We start from the raw sequence: 21,833 nt of genomic DNA on the forward strand, positions 1-21,833 counted from the left end.
GTACATACCTTTGACATGATGAACCAAAGACACAATGTGCTGAATAAATGACTCTGACGTGCTTTTGCTGGCCTGTGGCAACTTAATGTGGTCAAAGATGGATCGGAACTCTTGCTCCTTCTTGACAGAATGGACAAGCGTACTAGCAAGCAGCCTGTCTTTAGTCAAGGAAGCTGGTCTAAAATGCATCAACAAGAAAAAGAGAGACAAAAGAAACCAGTGGTTTAAATAATGTCTCGGTAAACTCTGTACGTGGGTGAGGAACTCTGGTAAACTCTGTACTGTAAATTGGGATAATTTACCTATTGGAATCATCAAGAGGTACCGGTGCCATTTTGAGCTTAACTTCAGGACGATGGGAGTCACTGGCTATCATTTTGATCCTAAGTGGGCTCTCCTCTCGGAAGGTGGATTTTTCTCTCGCATCCAGATTCTTGTGTAGAGGGGGACTGTAATCAAAGAGTTCTTTGAGCTTTTCAGACTTTACCTGCTCAGGTGACTGAGTTTCTTTCTTCACCATTATTCTCTCAGAACTTTTGTCGTCTTCCTTGTGCTTATCTTTTGTTGCACTAGGCCTTTCCACTACATAGCCAGTCTCTTTAAGTTTATAACTCTTGTCTTCTCTAAATCCATCACTCTCTCTATTGCCCTTCATTGAAATTTTAGATTTGTATTTGGTTCCTTCCTCCTCAGCATTCCGGTGAGATGCAGTAGCAAAATTTTTACCCTGATCTGCGAGGACAGATTTTCTGAACTGTCCATAATCCTCTGTCTCCTCTGTCTCCTCCCCTTCAGAGTCACTAAACTTTTGCTTCCCAGCATCCTTACCAATGAAATAATCTAAAGCTTCCTGATCCTCCCATTCCCTTTCTCCCTCTGTCCTCCCTTTTTCTGATCCTCTCTCCTTCTGGGCCTCTTTCTCCCTGGTATTACCCCTATCAAGCAGGTATACTCTAGACTCTTCATCTGTGTACCTGTGGATAGCAAAGAAGAGGATGGTAACTCTGGATTGCATTCATTCCAGTTCATTTGCATTTCACTTCTGAGTCACCTCAGTATCACAAAATCACCAACATAAAAACAAATTCCACTGAGTAGTTCAACTGTTCAGCATATACTTTTTTGCACAGCATTATTATTACATCCACAGCCACTTATGTGCTATCCTTTGGAAAAAAATATATATGAAAATCGATTTCTATATAAATTCCTAGAAATTGACAACTGGAATTTTTAAAACTAGTGGTTTGGGGCATTTTAATTTGGTGCCCAGCTTCGAACACTTTTATGCCTGTCATTTTGTCTGTAGGAGAATCATAGAAAGTTTAGTATTTCAGTTTGCATTTTACTCTTGAATCCTGACATTTCAGGGACAATTCTTTCAACAAAAGTAAAAGGGTACCATTAAAAAAACAAAAATGAAAAACCATTTTCAAAATCTTGCTGTGCTTGTAACAGAAATCCACAATTCTGTATTGGCATAAGTCATTAGTCACGGTAAGGCCTTGTCTACAGTACAAAGTTTTGTTGGCAAAAGCGGTCTTTTGCCAACAAAACAGGGGAGGCGTACACACTACAAAGCTACTTTTGGCGGCAAAATAAAACCATCTCAACAAGGGGCATAAAACTTTTTGTAGCAAAGTTAAAGCGACAAAGGGACAGTGTAGACATTGCAGTTTGTTTTGTCAACATAACTAGCTTCCACCAGTATCCCACAAAGCCTGTCATGAGCGCTCTGCTCCCTGTTTTGACTTCTGCTGTTCTGCAGGCATGCGCCCCTCCCCTTTCAAAGCTCCAGGAAGTATCTGACACCTGGGTGTACTGCTCTGTTTGGGGAACAAAGAGCAAATCATTAACATGGAATGCTCCTGTTTTGCCCTGCACTAGGAACACAGGGGCAGGCAGACTGCTGCTGCAGGAGGGGTGGGGGAGAAGAATTGCTGTGCTGCTTTGACATTCCTCGGAGAGCTGCTCAGGAGGCTGTAGAACTCTTAGAAGGAATCACAGAACTGTAAGCAGGCAGAGCGGGCTGCTTCAGGAGAGACTGCTGTGCCAAGCAGAGATGGGGGGCTGTTCCCCTCCCCCTGCCTCAGGATAGGCTGTCAGCCTGCTGTCTCTCCAGCCCCAGACACACCACTCTCCTCTCCCTCCCTTCCCACCCACCCCCACTCTTCAGTTGAAAAAGCGGTGGACAATCTATTAGGATGCCCCTGGAATGATAGGATTTAGAAACCTGCATCATGTGACACTGTACCTGCCCCATGAGGAATTGAAAACCCTTCCCAAAGCACCTTGCAGCCAGTTGCACAGTGGGATAGCGACCACAGTGCACTGCTCTCTGTGTCGATGCAAGAGCTGTTAGTGTGGATGCACTCTGCCGACACAAGGAGCTAGTGTGGACATGCAACAGTGGTTTAATTACAGCGGCATAACTTTTGCCAACAAAACTTTGTAGTGCAGAGAAGGCTTAAGACTTCAGGAATACTGTGAACAACTATGTAAACTGGCTTTTCAATCCTTGGTCTACGCTGGGAATTTACACTACCATAGCTACATCTCTCAGGGGCGTGAAAAATCCACAACCCAAGAGACGTAGCTAGGTTGACCTAACCCCTGATGTTGACAGTGCAAGGTCAACAAAATAATTCTTCCATCCACCTACCACCTCCCTCTCGGGGAGATGGATTACCTACACTGAGAGGAGAACCCCTCCTGGCAGCATAAGTAGTGACCATACTGAAAATGCTACAATGGTACAACTGCAGTGCTGCTGTTGTAGCATCTTCAGTGTAGATATAGCCTCAGGGAGGTGGATTATCTTCGCTAATGGGAGAACCCCTCCCTTTGGCATAAATAGAGTGTCTACAGTGCAGCACTGCAGCTGTGCCACTGTAGCAGTTTAAGTGTAGACCTAGCCTAACTCCTTTAACATTGCTGAATGCATTTAAAAATTAATGTTTATTTCATTCAGCTCGCACTATCTCAATACAGTATTTTCATGCTAGTAGTTTCCAATATACTCACTGGCAGCAATGTATTTACTTATGGGAAAATCTGAATCCTGGTGCCTTTATAAGTACATTTATGAATAGCAATTCAGTGATGGAACAATTTAATTTCAGTTCCATAAACAGCATGGACAGAAGCCAGATTGCTTCATTTTTCAATCCATTTTTATAAGAAATCAGACAAAAAGTTAACAGTCCATTTTCAGTAAGATTTCTACAGCTTTATTTTTATTCAGAGTTCTAACTCTGAAATTGAACATTTGATAATCAAAAAAATCTCAAGTGTCAACTTTATAAATATATGCCTAAACATCTGATGTCAGCTGGAAAATATGTAAATACATTCTGTTTTAATGTAGTCCTTCCTCCATGTAGACATAGTTCAGTTCAACCAACCAGTCCAAGATCTGGACTCCTCATAACTCATACACAGACTTAAAACCATTTTCTGGGAGGGGGCGGAATGGACAGTTTCATTCTATGAGATATGAAAGGTCAGTCTGAACAGAATTTTCTTTTTAGCAAATAAAAATCAGAAGACACCTGGTATATACTACACCCTTCCCATTTAATGTTTTCTTATGAAGCCATTATAGATACTACTAGTGAACAGAACATATAAAAATACACTGTAAAGGAAAGGGACAACTAACTGTTCCACAAGGATACAGCTAAACCAAGAATTTAAAGTATAATAAAAAGGAAAGCTCTTCATGTGTTAAGCTTAAGCATAACTACACTGAAATTAGTAAGTAGTCAAGGCTGTTCCATGCGGCAGTTCAGGAGGCTTATAGGTTCAATAAATGAAGTTCAACAGAATAAACAGGGACATTTTAGGATTCAACAAAACTTTTACAGGTATAGTTCTTACCTTTTTAGAAACTTTCCACCCTTTGCAGTTTCCTGTTCCCCAACTTCGGGATAAAATGAGCGCATTCGAGCCTCCTCACGTGGAGCACTCTGTGAAGGGATTGTCTTTCCAGGGCTTCTCCTTGAAGGGATGTGATGCAATGGGCTGTTCTGAGAAGGACTGTAGCGACTGGAACCATTTCCAAGGGAACCAGAGCCAGACCTCTCAGGGCTATGTTGAATGGAATGTGAATGTTGAGGTGTGTTTTTAGCTGAGTGGACTGTGCTGAGCAAGGGGGCATCAGAGCAAGATGAACTCTGACTGGGTGGGGAGGCAATAGAAGGACTATGGGGTGACCTTGGACTGTTATCATATGCTGAAAGGCCAGGCCAAATGTCACCAGAAGCTGCTGATGATTTGTTAAAGTCGTCAAGGGACTCAGATGGGTCATGTTCAAATGTATCTTTCTGTTCATCCTGTGATTTACTTTTTAAAGGGCTATCTTGCAAAGGAGCTCCCTCAGTTTTCTTAGCCTGCTTTTCCAGAGACCCACGTCTTTTGGAAGAGACAGGAGATTTGCTGTATGGGGATGAAGAACGAGATGAAGAGGACCTTGGAGACCTGGAAGATCTGTAAGATCGACGAGATCTGCTCCTGGACCTCTGGGAAGACACAGACCTTCGCTTTGGACTTCTGGAACGTGAACGACCCCGCCTAGGGCTTCGGGAGTGTCTTCGATTCCAGACGGGTCTGTAACCTCCACGATGATATCTACCACCTCCTCCTTGATAATACCCTCTACCTCTTCCTCTGTAACCATAGGGGCGTCTCATTCCTCTATTATTTCTGTAATCTCTGCGATAATCTCTAGAATAAACACGATCCCTACTGCGAGATCGTGAATAGGTCCTAGACCGAGACCTAGAACTAAAATTAAAAGAAAAAGTTAGTACATGACAATTCAAAAATCCTTTAAGATAAATAAATATACTAAAACCCGATGTCAAATGCAATTTGTTGGTAATACACTAAAAGTACATGAGAAATTAACTCTATAATTCATCTTTATTGACTATGTTATGAATAAACTATCAAATAAAAAGACCAGCAGTTTGATGCTGCAAATTAAGTCAGTACTACAAGTTACTTGTGATTTGAAAAGCTATATGTAAGAGTGACAAGCCATCAGGAACAGGACCACACAAATGAAATACCACGTAAAGAAAAAAAAAAGTCAGGAAGCATAATTACAATCTTGTTGTACACCTTGAAGAAGTTCAAGGGTAAACTAAGTGAGGCACTAAATGATTAAAGCAACAATACTAACATCTAGTTCATCTAAGATGAATTAAAACTAAGCTGAACTCAAATAAGATGAACTAAGGTCCCAAATTCACTTTTGTTGAAGACCACATGTAAGTGGAGGAGATATTAAAGAAAAGAGCAACTAAACACCACAACATTAAATCAAATTAGCCCAAAGAACTATAAATTAAAGTACCATCAATTTACCTGTATCTCTTTTTTCTAGAATGTGATCTGGACCTTGACCTAGAAGTGGACTGAGATCTGGACTTTGATCTTGAAGAATGAGATCTAGAATTAGATCGACCCATTTTCTTCAGTGGATTGCTTCTAATCAAAAGGAAGAACAGTGAAAAAAAGTGAAAGGGAAAACATTTAGATTTCATGTAGCCCTGATTAGTGAATCTTACTGTTATATCGTGAATCAGGCTCTTAATAGAAAGAGAATAAAATATTTTTGACTAGAAAAAAAAATCTAACTATATAAAAGTAAATACCACTTTAGCACTTTGGGGATGAAAAAGATTACATCGAAGACTGACTAGACCATCTGGATTCTTTAAATTACCGATGCTGTCAAGCCACTACCCCAGATCTCGTGTGTCCTAACTATTTGGATGGAAGAGCTTTTGGCGGGAGGAGAAAGAGACCAGGGTGAAAAAGAATTCTCCCCTCAGCAAGCACTCAAAGATTTGATAAGGAAGGGGAGGTTTTCTGGTCAACATGTTTTTCCAGCTTTGGACAAGTGACATGTAGTAGCAGCTTGGAAGGTGTTTTGTACCTGCAATCAAGCACTGAATGTAAACCGTAGGCCAATTTAATGCAATTTTGACAATTTCCCTTTCATCTCACTTTTAAACAAGTTGTCTTCATCCTGAGCAATTCAAAATTCTCCATGTGAAAACTTTAAAATAATTCAGAAGTGTGAAATCAGATTAAAGATTTTTTTTTAAATCTATTCACCACTGAATGGAAACGATAATTTATATGGGAGAAGTAGCATTAAAGAAAAACTACCTTCTTTCTTCAGTTCACAGTATGAGTCTGAGCTACTTCTAAGGCTTCAAACACAGATGAGAATTTGCACCAAAGCTGCCAGTTTAAGTAAAATATCTTTTTTTTTTAATCTATACAATATGTGCCTTTAAAAAAATATTACTAACCGCTGGAAGCACAAAAGCAAGCTTTGCACCCAAAACTTACAGCTCTCTCCAGAGCTGCACAACCTGATATGTGCTGACCCTTAAAAAAAAAAGACATGAAGAAACACCCAGCATTCTGTTTAAGAGAAAGAATAATTTTAAGCTGTGTGTATTACCCTTCATTCATGTGGACTAAAGCTACATAGCCTCAATCACATTTCCTCCAATCAAGAATATTTTTTAAAGATTCATTTTTTAAAATTTTCTTACAAATTAATATGAAAATTGTTATGGGCTTTAAGTTTCTTAAGACTACAGCAACTAACTGAATAAAGATACCTAGGGTATAACTAAACAATTTGCAACTGACTATTAGCTGTGTAAATTAACGATCCTGGCTAGATATAATCTTAAAAAAACATCAGCCATAGGGAAAAAAACCCACACACAACTTAGTTCTTTCCGGTTTAGCATTTCAAATTTCCTTATGTTCTGTTAAAAACAGAATAACTTTGTTTCAATATCATTTTCCTTTGAACATAACTCAACTTGAACTGTATTCATTTGAGAGAAAGCGTCAGCTGAGTGCTGACTTGAATTGAAACTCCTGGCAAGTAGTTTGGAGCTTCTGGTTTTCAGTGCCTCAGAGTCCAAAATCAGCAGTGCTAACAATGATTTAAAATAAGTTAAAGCAAAGGGATAAAATGTATCGATACTGACACTTTATATAACCCTTTTGTAAAAGCCTAAAGCGAACCTTTATCTATTATTGGCAATACAAGTGCAATAAAACAAGGATATTCTGTCATGCACCTATGTATATTTTTCAGATGTTGGAGTCAGTCACACACCCATTTATATATAGATATATAAAAATAAAAGACAAAAACTTCGTGAACTTTAACAAAGTTGCTACTGTGCATATACATCCTGCTCGCTCTCCACAAGGATCTTTACCAATTAAAGAAACCTAAGCACATAACAGTATAAAAGTGAACTGTTATAAGTGTGTGTGTATATATATATACACACAAAAACACTCAGTTTATGACAGGTTTCAGAGTAGCAGCCATGTTAGTCTGTATCCACAAAAAGAAAAGGAGTACTTGTGGCACCTTAGAGACTAACAAATTTATTTAAGCATAAGCTAAAAGTACATGTGCTCAAATAAATTTGTTAGTCTCTAAGGTACCACAAGTACTCCTTTTCTTTTTACTCAGTTTATGCAATCTCTTACATTTTACTGAGACATTTTACACATGTATATTTAAAAGATTATGAACTATAAGCATATTTAAATGTATACATACCTTCCCTTAATATTTAATTTTCTACTCTAATGCTGTGTGTGTGAGTGCATATATATAAAAACCAGCAACTTTAAAGTTCACAGCTTCTTGTTAGTTAACAGAAAAACCAAAAACATGGTCAGTGTAGAGTTTAGCAGCTCCACAGGGGTTCTGATTTCCAGTTCCTTACACTGCACTACAGAGCTCTGGAGCTTCTTAGGTTTGTTCAAGTCTGCAGCTCCCCCTGCCTTGAACTGCTCTAAAGAGAGTAGGCACAATCCACAGGGTATTCCATTTCTATTCTATTTCTCTTAGCCCAGTATACACTTTATGCAATGCAAGCTCTTAACATTTTTTTAAAAATTGGCATGTAACACTATGTAAGTTTGAAGTTTTCCAATCAAGTGTTTTTTAAGCTAACTGGACTCAAACATATTGCATGCTTTCAGAAGCATCCATAACAAAACTTTCATGCCACATTAGAATTTTTTTTAAATTATAAGGCGAGTGAACATAAGGCTATCACGGTTCCACTATAAATAAAGAACTGCTATTAAGTGGCTCTACATTCAGGATAACTTTGTGATTTAAACACAGGTTGATGAGTTTTCTTTGTAATTTGCAGAAAAACACCCAATTACCATTCTGAAATAAATCCAAGGCTACAAAACAATTGTGCATAGAACTAGATAAAACATAAACTTGCAAAAGCCAGAACGTTAGTCTTTTAACTCCAAAAAGGCAGTCCTCTATTACTTGAGCTTCGGGAAAATGTGTTTACCCAGATGAAATGTAGGTCTCATATGTTCTCTCTAAGCTACTGCCAGCCATCTATGATTAAACTACTCATACATAGGCCTGGTCTACACTTAAAAATTACATCGACCTAGCTACTTCACTCAAGGCTGTGAAAAATTTCACACTCTGTGCAATGTAGTTAGGACGACCTATCATCCACTGTAGATGCAGCTAGATCAACACAATACTTCCTTTGACTTAGCTACTACCTCTTGGTGAGGTGGTTTCACTACATCGATTAAAAAAAACATTTTCTCAATGTAGGAAGTGTCTACACTGCAGCAGCATAGCCGCAGTATAGCAGCTATGCCACTGTAGCACTTATAGCCATACTCTAACGCTGTTACTTTTTTTTTTAATCAAACTGCTTAATTGCAACCAATTTTCTTCAATACTATAGTTAAATCTCACTGAAAATTCTTTCACAGGCTACACGGAAAGTTACATAGTAGTACATTTTATGACCAGATTTACTAATTTTCTTCAAAGTTTACAGAAAAAATCTCCTTAGTTTTCTGGTAAGCCTAGCAATTTTCAAGTCAAATCAATTTTTCCAGCCCGACTAATAAGAGATTAAAAATAGAATTCATAATAGAATGTGATTGCATCCTTAAAATGGAAATAATCTGTTCATAAATTTTCACTGTGACTATTTAGCATTATTGATTATACATTTACAAACTACATTCTAGGACTAGGCATATTCTCAACTGGACATCACACACACAGAACATTTTACTAGATGCAAAACATATTGAATACTGAAATTTTAGAACTAAACATTTTAGCCATACATTCACAAATACTGTAGTCTCTGGAGGATTAAACCATTCAATTTACATGTTTTAAATAGCCAGGTTCAGATCAGACTAGAAATATAAAAGTGACAGAAATAAACCAAATGTTAATCTTACCTTAGGCCTCTAGATGTTAATCAATGAAGTGATTTTAAAATTCTGAAAATGTGCTCTCAGAAATATTAATTCCTGTAAAACAAAAATGATTTTGAATGATATGCTTATTCAGTTTCCTAAAAAGTTTTATGTGAATGAGGCACAATTTTGTTTAACATAATATGTGTTCAAAAATATCTCTGAGGAAAATGCTATGTATACAGGGTCTAACTGGAATCCTCTTTTTAAATGACATCAATGAAAACTTTATAAGGAGGTCTCTATGCAACACCTAATAAAACTTTTAGACATATATATGGCTATATTAGATACGTATGGATGCAGAAATGTCCAAAAACATGTACAGGCATTTAAATCCCTAATATTTTCTCATAAAGTTTTCTTTTATAGTCTTATGGGAGCATAAAAGATATGGACAGTAATTAATCTGCTACCTACCATGTTTCATTGTCTAAAGAATTTTGTTTTTACACAGACGGAATCAGAATGTCAAAGAGCATATTAGGAAAACACTGCACCAGAATTCAGCATTCCATGATCTGTACAAAGCGTCCAGCACAGAAAAATTCTACACAAAGATTTGGGTTTGTAGAAACAGAATCACGTTTTAGTCAGTATCTGGCATCTCAGAGTAAATGAACTTGATCTCAATTTAGTTATTTTTACAACCCACAGCACCAAGGTATCTCAGTACCTCACAGCTATATGTAAATTAAGGGCTCACTCCTATTCCAACTCAACTAAATAGGAATTTTTCCACAGGACTTCAACGTTAAGTAGGATTGATGCATAAATGCTTCTGCATCCCAACATTATTTAATAATTTGGAAAAAAGGCACACAAATCAGTGTCTACACATGGACCTATTCAGATACAGCTGTTTTCCAAAAGTAGTTAGACACTTCTTGCAAAAGTCAGATTCTGACTGACTAACTCCATGTGCAGGCAAGCCTGTAGAAGAGTTACACGTTCTGTTTTCACTATGATATATGAAATTACACACACCCATTTGTTGCTTTTGGACACAATAAAGTGAAAAGATTTGATGATGATGCATTTGCTACTTTCTCAATGGACAGAGATTATACCTCAGGGATTCTAAAACTGGGAGTCACAACCCCTCAGGGGGGTCGTAAGATTATTACATGTGGGTCACGAGCTGTCAGCCTCCACCCCCAAACTCTGCTTTGCCTCCAGCATTTATAATAGTGTTAAATATTTTAAAATGTGTTTTTAATTTATAAAGGGGGTTGCAAAAGGGGTCACCAATACAAAAGTTTGAGAACCACTGTACCTCAACTTGCAACTGTGTGTATATTTTCAGATTTTTCAACATTGTGAGATTACTCTTGCATACACACGTTTTCAGAGCTATCTGACGGTTAATACTCCTGGAGGATGCTGTGCCACTGCATACATACAGAATTCATGTCCCCGCGGATTTTTTTTCTCCACAGAAAATACCTTGTCAGATAGGAACTGCAATTATGCCCTTTGCCACCAGGGGCTGCTGTGGCACCAGAACAGAGGGCAGCTGGCTCACCACAGCAGCCAAAGAGTCAAGTGGCACCTTAAAGACTAACCGATCTGTTAGTCTTTAAGGTGCCACCAGACTCCTTGTTGTTTTTGTGGAAACAGACTAACACGGCTACCCGGATACATAGCAGTCATAGAATCTCAGGGTTGGAAGGGACCCCAGAAGGTCATCTAGTCCAACCCCTTGCTCAAAGCAGGACCAATTCCCAGTTAAATCATCCCAGCCAGGGCTTTGTCAAGCCTGACCTTAAAAACCTCTAAGGAAGGAAATTCTACCACCTCCCTAGGTAACGCATTCCAGTGTTTCACCACCCTCTTAGTGAAAAAGTTTTTCCTAATATCCAATCTAAACCTCCCCCACTGCAACTTGAGACCATTACTTCTCGTTCTGTCATCTGCTACCATTGAGAACAGTCTAGAGCCATCCTCTTTGGAACCCCCTTTCAGGTAGTTGAAAGCAGCTATCAAATCCCCCCTCATTCTTCTCTTCTGCAGGCTAAACAATCCCAGCTCCCTCAGCCTCTCCTCATAAGTCATGTGTTCCAGACCCCTAATCATTTTTGTTGCCCTTCGCTGGACTCTCTCCAATTTATCCACATCCTTCTTGTAGTGTGGGGCCCAAAACTGGACACAGTACTCCAGATGAGGCCTCACCAATGTCGAATAGAGGGGAACGATCACGTCCCTCGATCTGCTCGCTATGCCCTTACTTATACTTATAGTCAGCAGCTGATAGGGAGAGAGCAGAGGCTGCTTTTTTCACAGCAACATGTCTGCAGAGCCAGGTGAGGGGGGATGGACAGAGCGGGGGGGTCACAGACTGGGATTCAGAAGGGCTGGGGCGGGGAACAGACTGGAGCAGGGGCTGAAAGGAGTGGGGATGCATGGCCACATGAGAATGGGGGGACGGTGGGAGAGCTTAGTGGATGCATGGACCCATGGGGACAGGGGGAGACAGTGCATGGGGACAGGGGTGCAGGGACCCATGAGGATGGGGGGGGAGGAGGGATGCAGACACACATAGGAACAGGGGCAGATGTGCCTGACTGAAGGGGAGAGGCTAGGGGTCAGCCTGGGTCTGCATGGGGAAGGCTCCCCAACAATCCACGCCCCCCCCCAAAAAATCTGTTCCATATTTCTCCCATCCACACCCAACAACACTCCAGGCTCACACCCAGGCTCCTTCCCAGCAATTACTTCCCTCTCCCTCGGCTCCTCCGTTACCAGACTCCCACCAAGCTTTTGCACTGCTTCTGAGGGGTATGCGAAATACGTTTCTGTATTCTAGTGTTAATATGCCTAGTAAGGAATCTTTTAGTCAAAAACATTTCCTAAATCTTTTTTGTTAATTGTATTGTTTCAGATATACTTGTTGACAGGTATTCTGAAATAAATTACCAAAATAATTGAAAGTGGAGTATTTATAGTGTCATTTTGACAAATAAAATATGTAGAATTTTTAAATATTATATGCAGAATTCTCCATTTCTTGTGCAGAATTCCCCCAGGAGTAAAATGAAAATGATTGTCTCTATGCTGTACAGACAAAACATGTCCATCTAAGAAATACTGAGATATGGAAATTAAAGTGAGACAGTGAAATAATAAAATTGACTTTCTCCAGAACTATTTGATTTGAATCATTATTTCCTTAGAGAGAAATGAGAAGATATTTTAAAAATATTTGTACATTTAAGTTACTAGATGTCATGTTGGTAGTAACAAGATTTCTTTATTCTGCCAGCAATCAATACACTACAGACATTATTGCACACAAGTAGAAATATAAAGAGAAGCCTATATTTATTTAACATGCAATTACAAGTCATCACCATAACGTTTCGAGGAATCCTGCCAGCACATAAATTACATCCGATGGTAATGTAGGTATTTTAAGCAGCAAATCTCACACAATAATTTTGAGCTGGTGGTGGTCTGAACTGTGTGTTTATTTTTCAGAGCAATCACTACCATCCTCTTAGAACAGTGATTTTCAACCTTTCTTCATGTGCAGAGCCCTAAAAAATTTCAAATGGAGCTGCAGATCCTTTGGAAATCTTAGGCCATCTGGTAGACCCCAAGTTGAAAACTACTGCCTTAAAACATAAAAACAGCCACTTTATGCTCTTTCTATAGTAGAAAGTAACTACTCCTTTAAAGAAGGAAGAGTTGGGCTAAAAGTTTTGCTTCTAAATCTCCAATCGGCTATCCGAGTTGTACTGACTTCACAAATGCTGCTGGTGCATTAAGTAAACAAGCACCTAACTGCTGCTCCATTAGAAGGAAGGCGAGTGTTCACCGAGTGAACAAAGACTAAGGACATGACTGAAACCTCCCTTTTCAGCTTGGGCGCTCCCTGCATTTGTGGCACCCGCGCTTAAGAGCGCAGGTCCCCCGGCTCGGGTCGCTCTTTCACAAAGCGGAGGAAACAGAAAAATGCAAGTTTTAAAAAGGAAAAGGGGACGATAAAGGCGCCGAGCGCGGAGCAGCCTCCCCCCGCGGCAGTGCCCGCCTGGCCGGGCTGAACGGCTTCCCCGCCCGCTCACAGCGCTGCTCCCGCTGAACTGGGCACGGCTCCCGACAGGCGCCGGCGAGGAGCACGGGGCTTGCCAGGCGATAACGCCCCCGCCGCCCGCTCCCCTGCGCTTCCCGCCGGGCCTGGCGCAGGCCGCCGGCCCACTGCTGGAGGCGGGGCGGCCCCTCGCCAAAGGCACCGCAGCTCCAGGAGCCCGCGGCAGCCCCGGGCCGCGCGCGCCCGCGCGCGCTCCCCGTGGGGGGAGGGTCTGGCGCCCCCGTAGTTTCTCCCCGCCGCTCCCCGCGGCCTGGCCGCGCGGAGCGGAAACACAAACCCGCCAGACACTGCGCGCGGGGCCGCCAGCGCGTTGGCGGGTCCTCGCGGCTCCCAGTTCCCTCCGTTCCCTCCCTGCCGCCTGCGTAGCCGAGCCCGCCCTCTGCCCTCACCTGGCGGGCGGCGCTCCCAGCTGCCCCGCTCCCTTATCGCAGCTCGGCGGCCATTTCCCGTCGCCGTGAGGAAGAGACTGGGAGGGAAAACCATAGAGAAAAGAGAGAGGAGGACTACGGCAGCGCGAGACTAGGACACGTCACTTCCGCTCTGAGCTTCGTAAAGTCGCGCACTCATCAGCACTGCTGTGTTGGCGTCGGGTCTCTGCCCACAGCAAAGATGGAGGCCGCTGCTTCCGGATTAATCAGGTGACGGTAAACTCAGTCACATGACACCCGGGAGCCTGCGTTCGTATCCTAAGAAAGTGAGCGACCAGAAAGGAATGGGCCCGGGTCCCGCCCCACGCGGAGCGACCTGCACTGAGGCCCCCAGAACGGGCCGCGCTCCCTCCATGGCACCTCCTAGCTGAGTGTAACTGCGGGGGAAGGACTCCTCCTGCAGCATCCTGTCTCCCTCCCGCGTAGGGTGACCTGCAGGGGGAAGGGCCCCCACCCCTAGGAGAGTTAGTTACCTGTAGGGGAAAGGTTGCGCCCATCCACAGGAAGCTGTGCAAAGGTGCGCTCTCTCGCTCTGTGTAAAGCTGAGCAGAGCCAGATAGGAGCACTCTCTGATCCGATCAGTCTTTTCTACGGGACGGAACGAGATCTCTTAACAACGGCGCTTTACTGCAGTAGCTTTTGCAGCAGATGTTTGCATATTGCTTTGTTGCAGTACAGCAATATAATATGTGAGAAGAGGGAGCAGGAGGGAATTCACCTTAAGGGTTGCAGCACTGCCACTGCAAAAAACATGAACTGTGGCTGCTCATTGTGATACTTGAATGTAGGTAGTGCATTCATATGCCACAAAGTTGAGTACATAATAAAATAACAGGTTTCAGAGGAACAGCCGTGTTAGTCTGTATTCGCAAAAAGAAAAGGAGTACTTGTGGCACCTTAGAGACTAACCAATTTATTTGAGCATGAGCTTTCGTGAGCTACAGCTCACTTCATCAGATGTTTACCGTGGAAACTGCAGCAGACTTTATATACACACAGAAATCATGAAACAATACCTCCTCCCACCCCACTGTCCTGCTGGTAATAGCTTATCTAAAGTGATCAACAGGTGGGCCATTTCCAGCACAAATCCAGGTTTTCTCACCCTCCACCCCCCCACACAAATTCACTCTCCTGCTGGTGCTAGCCCATCCAAAGTGACAACTCTTTACATAATCAAGTTGGGCTATTTCCTGCATAGATCAAGGTTTTCTCACATCCCCCCACCCCCATACACACACAAACTCACTCTCCTGCTGGTAATAGCTCATCTAAACTGACCATTCTCCAGGTTTAAATCCAAGTTAAACCAGAACATCTGGGGGGGGGGGGGTAGGAAAAAACAAGAGGAAACAGGCTACCTTGCATAATGACTTAGCCACTCCCAGTCTCTATTTAAGCCTAAATTAATAGTATCCAATTTGCAAATGAATTCCAATTCAGCAGTTTCTCGCTGGAGTCTGGATTTGAAGTTTTTTTGTTTTAAGATAGCGACCTTCATGTCTGTGATTGTGTGACCAGAGAGATTGAAGTGTTCTCCGACTGGTTTATGAATGTTATAATTCTTGACATCTGATTTCTGTCCATTTATTCTTTTACGTAGAGACTGTCCAGTTTGACCAATGTACATGGCAGAGGGGCATTGCTGGCACATGATGGCATAGATCACATTGGTGGATGTGCAGGTGAACGAGCCTCTGATAGTGTGGCTGATGTTATTAGGCCCTGTGATGGTGTCCCCTGAATAGATATGTGGGCACAATTGGCAACGGGCTTTGTTGCAAGGATAAGTTCCTGGGTTAGTGGTTCTGTTGTGTGGTATGTGGTTGTTGGTGAGTATTTGCTTCAGGTTGCGGGGCTGTCTGTAGGCAAGGACTGGCCTGTCTCCCAAGACTTGTGAGAGTGTTGGGTCATCCTTTAGGATAGGTTGTAGATCCTTAATAATGCGTTGGAGGGGTTTTAGTTGGGGGCTGAAGGTGACGGCTAGTGGCGTTCTGTTATTTTCTTTGTTAGGCCTGTCCTGTAGTAGGTAACTTCTGGGAACTCTTCTGGCTCTATCAATCTGTTTCTTTACTTCTGCATAACACTAATTTGATGGGTTTTTACTTTTGCCCCTTACTTCTGATCTTTGATTCCTCTCCACAGGAAAAAGTTCCCTCGCCCTTTTTTCTGCACTAACTCAGGCCATTAAAAAGAATCTTCTGTCTTCGCTCTGTGGCCTTCTTGCAGGTTCTGTTTTAAATGGATTCCGTCATCATGGTCTCATCTAAGTTCTTGGTGCACAGAAGAACAGTTGTTCAGACTGAAGGAATATTCTATGTCAGGGGTTCTCAAACTGGGGGTCGGGACCCCTCAGGGGGTTGTGAGGTTATTACATGAGGGGTTGCGAGCTGTCAGCCTCCACCCCAAACCCCACTTTGCCTACAGCATTTATAATGGTGTTAAATATATTTTAAAATGTTTTTAATTTATAAGGGGGTTGCACTCAGGCTTGCTATGTGAAAGGGGTCACCAGTACAAAAGTTTGAGAACCACTGTTTTATGTGTTAGCTGAGCTCCTTCACATATTCACATTTCTAAAGGTGAGTTTCTGAGGATCTATGGTCAAGACCCTTCTGAGGTCTAAGAGCAGTGTTGGCATGGCATGGTGCATTGCAACATTACAATGTGATGATGTAGTCCCACTCCCAAAGAGATTTCAGGGCACAGGGATTGAGTTTTTCTCATTGATACCAGTGTAAAGTTGGAGCAACTCCATTGAAATCAGTGGAGTTACTCCAAGTTTACTCCATCATAAGTGATAGCAAAATTTGAATCTGAGCTGTGTTAAGGTTTAGCTCTTCTGTACAAAAGCCTGAGATTAACCCTTCCAGCTATCAGAGTAGCAGCTGTGTTAGTCTGTATCTGCAAAAAGGAAAGGATTACTCATGGCACCTTAGAGACTAACAAATTCATTTGAGCATAAGCTTTCATGAGCTACAGCTCACTTCATTGGATACATTCAGTGGAAAATACAGTGGGGAGATTTATATACACAGAGAACATGAAACAATGGGTGTTACCATACACACTGTAATGAGAGTGATCAGGTAAGGTGAGCTATTACGGGGGGGGAGGGGATAGGGGGGTACCTTTTGTAGTGATAATCAAGGTGGGCCATTTCCAGCATTTGACAAGAATGTCTGAGGAACAGTGGGGGAGGGGGAATAAATATGGGGAAATAGTTTTACTTTGTGTAATGACACATCCACTCCCAGTCTTTATTCAAGCCTAAGTTAATTGTATCCAGTTTTCAAATTCATTCCAATTCAGCAGTCTATCGTTGGAGTCTGTTTTTGAAGTTTTTTTGTTGAAGAATTGCCACTTTTAGGTCTGTAATTGAGTGACCAAAGAGATTGAAGTGTTCTCCGACTGGTTGTTCTTCCAGCTATGTCATTTCACGTTATGATTGTGTTTAGTCTCACAAACCTAGTAGTATTAGGCTGTGTCAATCTATGGATTGGACAAATTATAGGGAAAGAAATAAAGATGATGATTCAGTAGATGGCACTCTTTCATCTAAGTCAGCTCTCAGTGAATACCTCGTCCTGCTTCTAGTGGAAACTATGCAGGTAGAGGATCTTGTCTCTTTTATTTTATATATATATATATATGGAATTAAAGAGCTGTTGGCACTTTCACAGAATAGATATATTAGCCCTGTTATTCTGGTTGGGTTTGGGTAAGTACATTCTACTTCCCTAAATTCCCCCCTTCCCAAGATACACAAACCAGGGAACCCAGGCAGACCCCTCATGTCTGAAGAAATGTCAGGAAACCATCCTCAATCCACACAAAGGACCAGCTTTCTCCAAAGCACTACTGACTTCCTCCAGAAACTCCACAACCTCCCCTACAGAAGACCATCTTTGCCACCATGGATGTCACCTCCCTATACACCGTCACTCACCATGTTGGCATTGCTGCCTGCCTCAAATACCTATAAGGTAATGTACAGTGTTCAGAAATCCACCCAAAATCATTGCCAAACTCATCCATTTCATCCTCACCCACAACTTCACATTTAACAACAAACATTTTGTCCAAACCATGGAAACAGCCATAGTTACTAGGATCTCTCCCCAATATGCCAGCCTCTTCATGGGCCACCTCAGGGAAGAATTTCTGAAAAAATGCACCACAAAACCAGTGATAGACCTGAGATACATCAATTATGTTTTCATCCCTAGGTCAAACAACCTAAACTCCCTCATAGATTTCCACCACAACTTCAACCACCACCACCCATCCATCAAACTCTCTCACCGCATCAACTTCCTGGACACCACAATTAGCTTCAACAATGGAATCCTACAAAAGACTACAGTAACTCCTTGCTTAATGTTGTAGTTACGTTCTTGAAAAATGTGACTTTAAGCATAATGATGTTAAGCAAATCCAATTTCCCCATAAGAAATAATGTAAAAGGGGGAGTTAGGTTCCAGAGAATTTTTTTTGCCAGACAAAAGACATTATATACATATACAGTATAAGTTTTAAACCATTTTAAACAAACAATTTAATACTGTACTCAGCAATGATGACTGTGAAGCTTGGTTGAGGTGGTGGAGTCAGAGGATGAAAGAGGATGGATCGTCCAGCTGCTCCTCTTGCTGTTCTTTCCAAAGTGCTGGGGATGCTCAACCCCCAGCTCTGCCCCAGGCCCGCCCCCACTCCACCCCTTCCCCCAAGACCCTGCCTCGCCTCTTCCTGCCCCTGTTCCACCTCCTCCTCCCGAGTGCACCACATCCTTGCTCCTCTCCCCCAGCCTCCTGAATGCCACGAAACAGCTGATTGCTGCAGGTGGGAGGCGCGGGGGGCAGTGCGCTACATCCTCCCTCCTCCCACACCCCCCAGAGCTTCCCCCTCTGCCCCCCCCAAGAGCCTCGTGAACACTACAAAACAGCTGATTGCTGCGGGCAGGAGGCATGGGGAGGGAAGGAGGGAGGACCTGCTGATCCACAGGGCCACCGGCGAGCAGGAGGTGTGTGGGGGGGGGTGGAGAGGAGCTGATAGGGGGGCTGCCGGCCCACCCTAGTTCGAAGTCCCCAAGGCTAAACAACGTTATAAGTAAACATTGTGCATCTTTAAATGAGTATGTTCTCCAATAGATCAGTGACGTAACAACAAAACAACGTTAACCCGGACGACTTTAAGTGAAGAGTTACTGTATATACAAGCTCACCCTTACCTCCACAGATCCCTCCCAGACACACCAAAAAATCTGTTGTTATCTGCAGCCAGGTCTTCAGAAACCACAGAATTTCCTCCAAAGAGAAAGTCCGGGATACACACCTAAACACAGTTAAAATTGCTTTTACTAAACAAGGACACTTCATAAAAAAAGTAGATTTCACCATGGAATGAGCAACCCAAATACCCTGGAGAATCTGCTTCAATACAGGGAAAGAAACGAAACAAAAAACCTCTGAGCCCACACTGGAATCCATACAAGGCATCTTAAAACGATTACAGCCCATATTTGATGGGGACCCGACCTGAAAGTAATCTTTCCTGAACACTCTCTTCTGGCCTAAACAACAGCAACCTTGCCAAGCTCATCATCAGAAGCAAGCTCCCCACAGACCAGGACCCACCAACTCAAACCGGCATCAGACCCTGCCAGAACAATGGATGCAAAACCTGCAGACATATCTCCATTGCTGTGATGATCAGCACCAGCCACAGCACACCTTTTAAGATTCATGGGTCCCACATATGCCTGTCACAATATCATGTACCTCATCCAGTGCATCCAATGCCCCAATAACAACTATTTGAGTGAAATCAGACAATCACTACGCTTTCGAATGAACTCTCACAGAAAATGATAAAAGACCAAAAAAAAAACCAAAACCAACATATCACCCATGGGTGAACATTTCTCACAAAGTGATCACTTCATATTTGCACTTTCAATAGTCATCTTCAAAGAAATCCTCATAACACCTTCAAAGGGTGAGTCTGGGAACTTAAATTCATAACTTTGCTATACTCCAATCACCATTGACTTAATAGGGACTCTTGTTTTATGGCTCATTACAATTTGTAATGCATCAGACTGCCTGCTACCCTTAATTGCCCACTTCAACCCCCTTATGCATAACAATCCAATCTGTAATTGTCCACTTCTTTTCAGCTGGCCTCCTACAACATGTATTACCCGTTATGCTTAACAATCTGTGTCCCAACTTGTATTTAGGTCAGACACCCTGATTTCCTTCCCCAGACCTGAAGAAGAACTCTGTGTAGCTCAAAAGCTTGTACCTTCCACAAGCAGAAGTTGGTCCAATAAAAGATATTACCTCACCTACCTTATCTCTCTGTAAACCACTTTGAAATCTTCAGATGGAAGGTGTTATAGAAAAGCAAATATTATTAATTAATACATTATTGTATCTCTTTAAAATCCTGCTGCTTTTTTCACGTAGACACTTTAAAAATGACCTTAAAACTAATCCTACATGAGTGAAACTTGGCACATCTGTTCACCAGGGTTGAATTAGATACAAAAGCGGAAGTTGATGGATTCTGAGGGGGTTTTTTATACCACCGCACATTGCTGTCTTGGACATCCATCCTAACTGCAAAGTTTGAAGGGCCAGTGGTGGTAGCAGCAGAACATAGCAGTGAGTCTCTGGGTTCTGTTGCTGCAGAATATGTGACTCGGCAGCTGGCCTATCTCCTAGAAGATCCTTACAAGGTGGATTTGGCAGACGTGAGAAGGGAGCAGGCAGACATTCCTAACCCTGCTTCCCCATCCCCTAAGAAACAGTAATGAAGAGAATGGGCCAGCTGGACAGTCCTTGAACATCTTGCAGGAAGTAGCCAGAAGACATCACTGGATTGAATAGCAAGGAGATACACTGCCTTTAAAAGTCTTCCTCATAAAGGCTAACTAAAAGGTACAGAGAGGCCCACATCTATTGGGGATATAGGGAACCATGTGTAGCTGTTGAGTTGGACTGAATGGTATACATTTTTAGGGATCTAAATATCACCCAAATAGCTATATCCCTAAATATCCAAATAAAAACTGTGAGATACTGTTGATAGAGAGTTAAGCATAATAGACAGAGAGGGATTTCCAAAAGCAAGAGATTTAGGAGCACAAGTTCTATTGAAAGTCAGTGTGATTTGTGCTCCTAGGTGACTTAGGAATTTTTTAAACTCCTACCCTAAGTATAAAAACGAGTCTTTAAAGCTTACAAGCAAATGCTTCAAATGAAGTGGTATATGTATCCATGACAGATCTATTAAATACATTGATATAGGAAGCCTGGCTTAAGTGACCACTCAGCACACCAGCACAAATTCATTGCCTAACAAAGAGGTCTAGAATCAGCTCCGATTTTACAGGAAGCCTCTGGAATATTTAAAATATCATACCTTATTTTGAATGGTGTCTTTCATAAAAATGTATCTGTAGAGGAGAAGGCACTTGCACCTAGAGCAATGAAATTGCATAAAGGAATATAGAGGAGGGGGGAAGCACTCTCCTGCCTAACCGTTCTCTCTTCCTGCACAGAGAAATAAATAAAGTAGTTAATTTTAACAAGGGGAATTGGACTTCCCCTCAGGATGAGGCTTGATCACTTTTGATTTACATATAGTCTATTTTTCCACATATCTTTTCCCAGATTTTGTTTGTCAGAATATAAAATATAATTCTAAGTACACTTCTGATATTTGTATTTACACATTTTCTCAGTTTTTTCATTCTTCATGGACATTTTATTTGAAGCAGTTATGAACTATCTGCCTAGCCAGATGGTGCCTTTGTTCCTGTCTAAACTTCAGTAGAAACTGGAAAAACCTGTTTGTTGATTTTTTTTATTGGTATACCTTTCCTATTGGCAAAAGAGATGTGGAGAAGGTGGTGCCTTGCCTTCAACTGTGATGTCACTTTACATAACCACAGCCTTCTTTGTCCATTATTCCAGAGGCTTTCA

General features: G+C 42.0%; 1 protein-coding gene across 10 annotated transcripts in view; it reads right to left on the reverse strand.

Moving 5' to 3' along the window:
* The window catches only part of BCLAF1 (BCL2 associated transcription factor 1), a 34,654-nt gene extending 20,236 nt beyond the window's left edge, over window positions 1-14,418 (reverse strand). For 5 of the 10 annotated variants that reach the window (XR_012158058.2, XR_012158059.2, XR_012158057.2 and 2 more), the window contains exons 1-6: window positions 13,804-13,909; window positions 9,307-9,378; window positions 5,371-5,493; window positions 3,880-4,785; window positions 303-974; window positions 9-178 (exon numbers count right to left, since the gene is read on the reverse strand). Coding sequence is in view for 7 of the 10 variants with exons in the window: in XM_073337406.2 (XP_073193507.1) it covers window positions 9-178; window positions 303-974; window positions 3,880-4,785; window positions 5,371-5,474 (1,852 nt within the window). In the remaining 3 variants the exon portion in view is untranslated. Of the gene's footprint in view, window positions 1-8; window positions 179-302; window positions 975-3,879; window positions 4,786-5,370; window positions 5,494-9,306; window positions 9,379-13,803; window positions 13,915-14,315 lie in introns of those variants that run through there. The other 5 variants (XM_073337408.2, XM_073337403.2, XM_073337404.2 and 2 more) reach the window with 5 other exon arrangements.
* Between the last annotated feature and the right edge of the window lie 7,415 nt (window positions 14,419-21,833).

This window comes from Lepidochelys kempii, chromosome 3 (genome assembly GCF_965140285.1).
Source record: "Lepidochelys kempii isolate rLepKem1 chromosome 3, rLepKem1.hap1, whole genome shotgun sequence".
NCBI lineage: Eukaryota > Metazoa > Chordata > Testudines > Cheloniidae > Lepidochelys > Lepidochelys kempii.